The sequence below is a fragment of the Leopardus geoffroyi genome, chromosome D4, assembly GCF_018350155.1.
Source record: "Leopardus geoffroyi isolate Oge1 chromosome D4, O.geoffroyi_Oge1_pat1.0, whole genome shotgun sequence".
Taxonomy (NCBI): domain Eukaryota; kingdom Metazoa; phylum Chordata; class Mammalia; order Carnivora; family Felidae; genus Leopardus; species Leopardus geoffroyi.
In genome coordinates this window covers 82,434,000-82,442,959 of record NC_059342.1, presented here as the reverse complement: position 1 = coordinate 82,442,959, position 8,960 = coordinate 82,434,000, and the positions used below count along the sequence as shown (strand labels likewise).

The window sequence follows — 8,960 nt, the reverse complement described above, 5'->3', positions numbered from 1 at the left end:
GCAAAGACCTTTAAAGTCTAGACTCCCCAGCAAGACATTTGAGATGTTTCATAATCTGGACCCAGAGACACTCTGCCAGCTCAGTGCCCACCTCCACCCCTGCCTTCCTGGCACTCCTCACTGGGCAGGCCCTCTCCTCCCTCTGCCGCTCAGCACGCCGCTCCCTCCACCAGGGATGCTCACTGTTCTCTCTCTTCTGCAGCTGCAACCCTGGTTCATTCTTTGACCACAGCTCACATACTGCTGCCTTGGTGGTGTTTTTCCTGATTGTCCTGGACAGTCACACAAGCCATGTCTTAGCTTTGCAACCCCAGCACCTAGAACAGGGCCTGGCAAAGAGCAGATGCCCAGTGAATGTGTGTGATGTGGGAGACCAGGCCCTAAGCTTTAGTCCTGAACTTAGTCCCTTCCACACACGGTGCTTAGGGCCCACTCTGTGCTCCGTATTATACTGGTGCTCGTGGAACTGGCCTAGCAGTGTGAAGATGACCTAAGTAAGCCCCACTTTCTTCTTCGGAAGTGGAGGCTCAGATAAATCAGGTCACATGTTCAAAGTCACAAAACTAGTTAAATGATGGGAGTTGGGACCTACGAGTTCGCAGTTAGGAAGTCCTCGGACACAGTGCCGAGAGCCCTTTCTGGGCATCATCTTACGTAGTCTTCAGAACAAACTATCAGATGGGGGGCCTTGTCTCCATTTGCAGATAAGGACTCTGAAGTGTAAAGAGGTTCTGTACTAACCCAAGGTCACAGCTTGGTGGTGCAGCTGTGATTTCAAAGCAGGTGTTCTCTGCTTCACCAAAAAGATCCCAAGGTTGATGGACAATTCTCTGATAAAGTCCAATTCTTATGACCGTCCAAATACTAATTAAACATCCGCTGGTAAATCGTAAGTAATGGGCTTCTTTCCACAGGGATTATGGTCAAAGGTTAAAAGGGAAAAAACCCCCAAACCATAAAGGTCATTTCCAGGGTTTCCAGCCCACGCGGGCGGGCCCAGGGTGGCGGCCGTTACCTGGATCTTGCACTCCGCTTCCACCAGCTGCAGCTTGGTCTGGGCCAGCTCCAGTTCCATCTCCCTCAGCTGGTTCTTCAGGGTCTCCTTCTCCTCATCTGTGTCCTCATCTAAAACCTCCTTGGCTGAGCTCAGGCCCTTTATGCGACCTTCTTTGTTGAAAAATTCCCGGCAGCGCTCACAGTCATCCACTTTTTGCTGAAATTGAAGGTCAGATGTGAAGAGGCAAAGAAGAGAAACCAGCCCTGCGGGAAGGTGTGGGCGCCTCCCTTTTGGGGAGCCAAGAGATGGCTTCTCGGTTGAGCACCACAGCTTCTGAAAAACTGTGTTCTCTTTGGCAGATGCCCTACTGGAAAAGCCACGTGGTGTCATACACTAAAAGCAATAAAAATATTCTTATGTCCTGGTCTGTCACCTCCCTTCTAGGAACCTCGGTTAAAAAAACGAAGATGTAGAGAGTGAAGATTCATGTACAAAGATTTTCACTGTGGAATCAGAGACAGAAACAAAATGGGGCAGGGGGTGTAAACTATCCAACCGCTGTGGGAGAGGAAATACAGAGCTGTGCTGTATTTATACAAGGTAGTTTGTATGCAGCCTCTAAAAAGTTTTTGAGGAACTTTTCCTAGCATGGTGAACTGGTTAAATGCTGGGTGACCAAGGACACAGAAATGTCTGTAAAGCATGGTTACAAATATTTACCACATTTCATCAGAGTAAGATGGCCCTGACTGGAAGAAACCCCATTTCATGTTCCTCTAAGAAAACATTCTTCCAATTAAGCCACTTTAGAAAGCCCTCAGTTATAAGGCATGTCCCAGTTTCTCAGATGTGAATGTGGAAAAAATGAGTATCTCAGAATGAATGGCATTTTGTACGTTGAAATAAACACAGAAACTCAAAGAATGTACACTGAAGTGTTAATAACGGTGATGTTATTTGTGGGTAATACAATTACAAGAGTTTGTTTTCTTTCATTTTCCAAATTTTCTGCAGTGGGCATTAACAGTTTTAGAATCAGATAATAAGTCATATTTAAAAAATAGATACTGCTGGGGCGCCTGGGTGGCGCAGTCGGTTAAGCGTCCGACTTCAGCCAGGTCACGATCTCACGGTCCGTGAGTTCGAGCCCCGCGTCAGGCTCTGGGCTGATGGCTCAGAGCCTGGAGCCTGTTTCCGATTCTGTGTCTCCCTCTCTCTCTGCCCCTCCCCCGTTCATGCTCTGTCTCTCTCTGTCCCAAAAATAAATAAACGTTGAAAAAAAAAAAAAAAATTAAAAAAAAAAAAAAATAGATACTGCTGTTTACACTCTACTCAGGGCGGAGGCCAGGTGTATTCTCGCTCCAGGTAAACTGCTGATGTGTGTGCGAGGCCATGAGCACATCCCTCCCACCCTCCGGTCCACGGGGTCGTAAGTGTGTTAGAAAAGCATCTTTCGGTAAATTACTCCTCTCCGAAAAATGTGGTAAGTGCTTCTAACACAGGGACAGCCTAAAGAAAGAAAGCACCAAGTTACAAAAGCCCCCAAACTGGCAACAAAACAAAAACATTACACAAAGTCCTCGTTGTTTTGGGATCCATTATAAGCAGAAGTAATTGAGCTCCGAAGGGGAGAGTCCCAGTGTACAGAACACAGGGAATGACAAGTGATACCACAGGCTCCTGGTCTCTGCACCCCTACCCTCAAGGAAAACCCACTGCTGGCTGGACTCCTTCACCTCTGTGCCCTGCAGTGATCACCTGCTGTACTGACGACATTCGGAAATCCTGGGTCGCCTTTTTTTTTTTTTCAGTCACGATATCCAGAGGATGTTAAGTGGATTTATAAGGAAAAGGCCAATTGTATTTTAAGATTGAAAACCAGATCTCTGGGTCTCATCTGTACTCCCTTCCAGAGGAGACCGGCACACCACCAGCTGTCAGCCAGGCCATGACAGGAACCTAACAGGGTACTGGGTGGCTTCTCTCATGTTTGAAATCAAAGGGAAATCAAACTACCCTCTCCCAAAATCTGTTGTGCTGAACAAAGCCATAAAATGAAGTAGGTTGTACAGAATCTCTTTGGTAGAGGAAAACTTACCCGAATTTTCTCAATTTCCACTTTATTAGCTGTCTGCTGCTTCTCCAATCTTTCACTCAACTGAGAACAAATCTACAGAAACAAATGAAATGAGACAACCTCTTGAGCAGTGTCATCATCCACATAACCTGGGTTTGGGATGAATCCAGCAGTGGAAGCTGGACCGTGCTGAGCGGAGAGGACGGTACTTGCACACCGGGTAGAGGTGGTGCCGGGGGGACGAGTCGAGTCGGGGGAAGAGCAGATGTTCCTCTGGTTGGGCCACCTCCATATCCATGGGCCTAGGACTCGAGGAACTCACTGGTGCCCCACTCAATGGCCAACGGTTTACACACACTTGACAGACTCACAAGCCGGCACGAGATCCAAGTTTAGGAAAGAATAAGACCAGTTCAGTTATGTTCTTAAAACTGAAACCAGCCAGGGAGATAAGTGGTTCTACGGCCTACGAGCATAGGTGAATGTGAGGCCGTAAGAACAGAGCGTGGCTCTCATTTATTAAATGCCTATTTATCGGTGGGGCAGGGTGCCAGGCCCTCTACAGACACGATCTTATGGAACCCTCATGACGGTTCTCTGAGACAGGGACCATTTCTCTTATTTTCCCGTTAAGAATCAGTGACGTCACTTGCCCGGTGAAGTACAGTGACCGGTCGGTGCGGGTGGCAGAGCCAGGAAGCCCAGGGTGTGGAGGGGACACACTCATCCAGGCGAGCAGGGCTTCCAGAGCATGTGGCCCACCAACAGTGCCCTCACTCACCTGCTTGTAGTCACCAATGATGGAACTGTTTTTTCTAATCTCAGATTCTGCTTTGTCGAGTTCCCGACGACACATTTCTTTTAACTGCAGGTGTTAAAAAAAAAAAAAAAAAAGGGAAAGTGAATGTCTTAAAGGAAATACAAAGCTCTGGCACTAACTGCTCTGTTCTGGGCTTTCCAAAAAGTAACCAACCTACTCAGGAAGCGTTCTGTTTCACCTGCCTGGTCTTGATGCCAGGAGAGGGAGAGAACAGTCAAAACGCTTCCATAAAAGATCAAACCCCGTTTCGGAGTGGGGCTTTGGCTAAGGCTCCCCCTGCCAGTGCAGCACAACCGTGAGCCTGAGCTGAGGACACAGCATAAACCAAACAGACTCAAGAGCTCATCAGAGAATTGCTCCTTTCTCATGATGGAGAAAACGCCCTGCTCTCATTCAGGCTGTCCTGACAGAGACTAAACAGCATGACCATTACGGAGAACCGTGAGGGCAAGAAAGGGCTTCCTCTGTGGTGCAAAGCATCCAAAGCTCTTCGTCCTATGGCTGCGGGTCTGTGCCCCCAGTGACTGCGGAGGGCTAGCTCAGGATAGGCCTTCCAGAGTTTGCTCTGTGGGGGAGATGCCAGCGGACAGGTAGGGGAAGAGCTAGACATTATATGATGGCTGCTTTCCTTCTGCAGAAATGCTAAAATAACTCTCTTCTTTGTCACACTCGGATGCTGACACACAGGAGTTTCTCTTGCCCCAAGAAAGGATGGTCTTTGCCCCACTGTCTCCTGCTACGCTCCAATTATTAACAACCATTATGCTTTACACAGTAAATAAAAAAAGCCTTTGGAGGGAAACTGAAGCCAGCTGTCTGCGGGTTCCCCAGTGGCAGCAGGAAGCTGCCAGCTGGACTCATGACTCTCAAGACACAGAGGCATCTGGGAAGGCTGAGCTTCCCTTACCTGAGCAGACTCATCTTCCAGCCGTCTCTTCTCTTCTTCCGCATCAATCAACTTCTGTTTGGTCATAAGCAGCTCCTTATTGAGTGCATCTGCCTTCTCTTCAGCCTGAAGCATGTAAGAGATGCTGTCACACAGTAAGAATCGAGAACCGGATGGGGTCTGAATTGGCCAGCACAATCCCATTTTAACGTGACTGGGAAACTGATCCAGAGAGGGGAAATGACATGCCTGAGGTCACACAGAGACTCTCATGCACAAGTGCCTGGCTCAGTCTCTTGCACAGACATTGTGCAGGACAGTGGTGAGGGGCTCAGCCTTTGGCATCAGATAGCCTGGGCTCAACTCCCATCATTCCCGAATCATGTGCCACTTGAACAAGTCACTGAGAATCATTCTGAACTTCAGGCTTGTCATATGAGGGATAAAACACAGAAAGGACTCCGCACAGCACCTTCAATACAGTAAACACTCAATAAAAGGTACCTGTCATTATCACTAATAATAGTAATGATAAATTCTGGTTTTCCTCCTCCAGACTCTTAGTATTTCATGTGCTTCATCAAACAAGTTCTGCACCTCATTCTCATCACTTGATAAAGGAAGCCACCTCCCTCCTGACACTCTCTTTTCATTATCTGAAATGGCCACCCTCTACCCCAGTGTTTTTTGAAAGCATACAAAAGTCTGGTGGGTAGATCTTTGGGTCTAAGTGAAAATGATGCACCTATGCCAGATACAGGAGTCCCTGAGACTGGACATTTCAAGGATAAGTGAAGAATGAGCATGTTAGAGGGCACAAGCTCCTAGTTACAGACCACTAGATATGGAGGGTCTTTGTTATATACCAACCTCCTTTTTAACAATGAATGGATGGTGGATTCCCTGAAACTAAACAGCATTTCTGATGTCACCTAGCTAAAGAGGTATCATGGAGGGGCACCTCAGTTGGTTAAGCGTCCAACTTCGGCTCAGGACATGATCTCACAATTTGTGGTTTTGAGCCCCCACATCGGGCTCTGTGCTGACAGCTTACAGCCTGCTTCAGATTCTGTGTCTCCATCTCTGCCCTCCCCCACTCATGCTCTGTCTCTCTCTCACTCTCTCTTAAAAATGAATGTTACAAAAAATTAATTAAAAAAAAAAAGAGGTGTCATGGAGCCCCTGGCACATTCCACTATACCACCTCCCCTGATGTATCTTCTTTGGGGGGATCAGGATCTGCAGGGCTGAGGCCTTACATGGAGAACTGAGAATGGCATGATACTGCAATCTCAAAAAGGCATTAATTACAGGCAAACTGCACAAGTGTGCAATTAAGTGGGGTCCAAGAATTAAGGCCAATCCTTTATGGGGAGTGGCTTGTCATCTTCTTCTACAGCTCAAACCCAAGAAGCAATCAAAAGGGAAATGAGAATCAAACAAGAGAGGAAATAACTAGTAAAGAGAGGCAAGTCCCGTTAAAGACTTGTTTTACTTTAATCTGTGGAGCAACCTATTACCTCTCTTTTCCCTCCCCTGGACTCAGTTATCCTCTTCTGAGAAGTAATTTGGAGCCTGCGGCACATTCGTACGTTCTCTCAGCTATTCGTCATCACTATCATGGTAGTGATTCTAAGAAGTGTGAAACGGCCAGGATATGAACTGGGTCTTTGAAGTCAAGTCTTCCCTGCCCACCGTGGCTCCCCAGTTTGTTAAAAAAAAAAAAAAAAAAAAAAAAAAAAGAAAGAAAAGCAAAGCAAATGGGGAAGTGATTCCTTCACGTTCTCACAGCGCATGTAGCAGAGCTGTAATCTACAACCAGGTGGCGTGACATTAAGCCCAGTGTTGGTGCTGTCACGCCAAGAAGTGACTCTCAATGCTGTGAAAGGGAGGTGCACAGAAACTAATGGACTGGCCTGACCAGCATCCCCTAAGGGCACCACACTCCCTGCACTCCATCTGCATAAGCATAGGAAGAGGGAGGGTCTGGAGAGAATAAACACAAATCCAGACTTCCACTTCTGGTCATGAAGGACTAACAGGGACCAGATTTACCCTATCACTGTAAACAAAAAACTGGATAAAATGTATGAAACTACTATTTTCAGACAATGAAAATAATAAATGCAGGACTGTGGTTCCTGGGAGAAAGAAAACAAACAAGATGAATTCTACTACCACCCTGGATTTCTACCTAGAGGCACATTCTGGACAAGAAGTAGGGCAAAGGGTTCCAAATAGTACATCTCAAAACATCAAGGAGGCAGAGTTAAGGGGCCAGAGATGCTGACAGAGGCCTGGAAATAAGAAAGCTCTGGAATAGCTAACAAGGTAATAAAGGAGATAAACTCAAATCATGAAAATACCCAATTAAACCAAGGAAGGCAGAAAAGGAGAAAGAAAAGAAATAAAAAGCAAATGCAACAAATAGCCAAATAGCAAGATGGTAGACTTAATCTACTATATAAGTAATTACATTAAATGTAACTGGCCTAAACATTGCAGTTAAAAGAAGGGGATTATCAGACTCAATAAAATAAGCAAGACCCAACTATAAGCTGGCTACAAAAGACCATTTTAAATATAAAGACACAGATATGTTAAAAGCCAAAGGATGGAGAAAGATGTACCATGCAATATAATGAAAGTTGGAGTGACTACATTAATATCAGACAAAGCAGATTTCAGAGCAGAGTATTGCCAGAGACAAAAAGTGACATTTCATAACAATAAAGGACTCATTCCACTGAGAAGGCGTAATAATCTGAAATGTATGCATAAATTCAAATTACAGGAAATTAAAGCTGACATAGCTGAAAGGAGAAATAAATGCACAATTAGAGACTTCCTCACTGTTCTCTCAGTAAGTGATGGAACAAGCAGAGGGAAAACAAGTAAGTTTATGGAAGATTTTAACAACACTCAATCAACTTGACCAAACTGACATTTATAGAAGACTGTACCCACAACAAAAGAACACACACATTTTCCAAGTGCTTATGGGACATGCACCCAAATAGAGCAAAAGTAGGCCCTAAAATAAGCATAAATATATTTTAAAAGGATTAAAATCAGAAAGGATATGTACTCCATCCACAAATGAATTAGAAATTAACAACAGAAAAATCTCTGGGAAAAATCCCTAATAGTTGCAAATTAAACAACTAATACTAATAGTTGTTTAATAAACTAATACTAATTGATACTAACCAATTCACAGGTCAAAGAAAAAATAAGAACTGAATGAAAATAAAAACAAACCTATCAGAATGTATAGGATGCAGCTGAAATAGTGCTTGAGGGGGATATGTAACTTTAAAATGCTTATTTTAGGAAGAAAGGGGTCCAGGGGCGCCTGGGTGTCTCAGTTGATAAGCTTCTGGCTTCTGCCCAGGTCGTGATCTCATGGTTCCTGAGTTCGAGCCCTGTATCAGGCTCTCTGCTGTCAGCACAGAGCCTGCTTTGGGTCCTCTAACCCCCCTCTTTCTCTCTGCCCCTTCCCTGTTCACGTGCTTTCTCTTTCTCAAAAATAATAAATTTTAAAAAAGGGTGTTTTTATTTTTATTTTTAAAAATTTTTTTTAACGTTTATTTATTTTTGATACAGAGAGAGACAGAGCATGAACGGGGGAGGGTCAGAGAGAGAGGGAGACACAGAATCTGAAACAGGCTCCAGGCTCTGTGCGGTCAGCACAGAGCCCGACGCGGGGCTCAAACTCACGGACCGCGAGATCATGACCTGAGACGAAGTCGGACGCTTAACCGACTGAGCCACCCAGGCGCCCCAAAAAGTTTTTTTAAAGAAAAAGAAAAAAGGTGTCCAAAATTAATGATCACGCTTTCCCTTTAAGAAGCTAGAAAAAGAGAGGTCCCTGGGTGGCTCAGTTGGTTGAACGTCCAACTCCGGCTCAGGTCATGATCTCGTGGTTCAGGAGTTCAAACCCCCTATCAGGATCACTGCAGTCAGTGCAGAGCCCACTCTGGATCTTCTGTCCCCCTCCCTTTTGCCCTTCCCCCATCCATGCTCTCTCAAAAATAAACATTAAAAAAAAAAAAGCTAGAAAAAGAGCAAACTAAACTAAAAAAGAAGTTAGAAAAAAAATAACGGAAAGGAGAAATCAATGGAACAAAACAAGCAGAAACAAAAGAAACCAAAAAGTGGGTTTTGAAGAAATCAACAC

At 45.1% G+C, this 8,960-nt stretch overlaps 1 protein-coding gene across 6 annotated transcripts in view; it reads right to left on the bottom strand.

Moving 5' to 3' along the window:
* The window catches only part of RABGAP1 (RAB GTPase activating protein 1), a 180,730-nt gene that overhangs the window by 2,109 nt on the left and 169,661 nt on the right, over positions 1-8,960 (bottom strand). For 5 of the 6 annotated variants that reach the window (XM_045469812.1, XM_045469814.1, XM_045469815.1 and 2 more), the window contains 4 exons: positions 4,802-4,906; positions 3,856-3,939; positions 3,096-3,167; positions 1,016-1,213 (listed from right to left, as the gene is read on the bottom strand). In XM_045469812.1, coding sequence (XP_045325768.1) covers positions 1,016-1,213; positions 3,096-3,167; positions 3,856-3,939; positions 4,802-4,906 — 459 coding nt within the window. Of the gene's footprint in view, positions 1-183; positions 330-1,015; positions 1,214-3,095; positions 3,168-3,855; positions 3,940-4,801; positions 4,907-8,960 lie in introns of all 6 variants that reach the window. The other variant, XR_006710416.1, reaches the window with a different exon arrangement.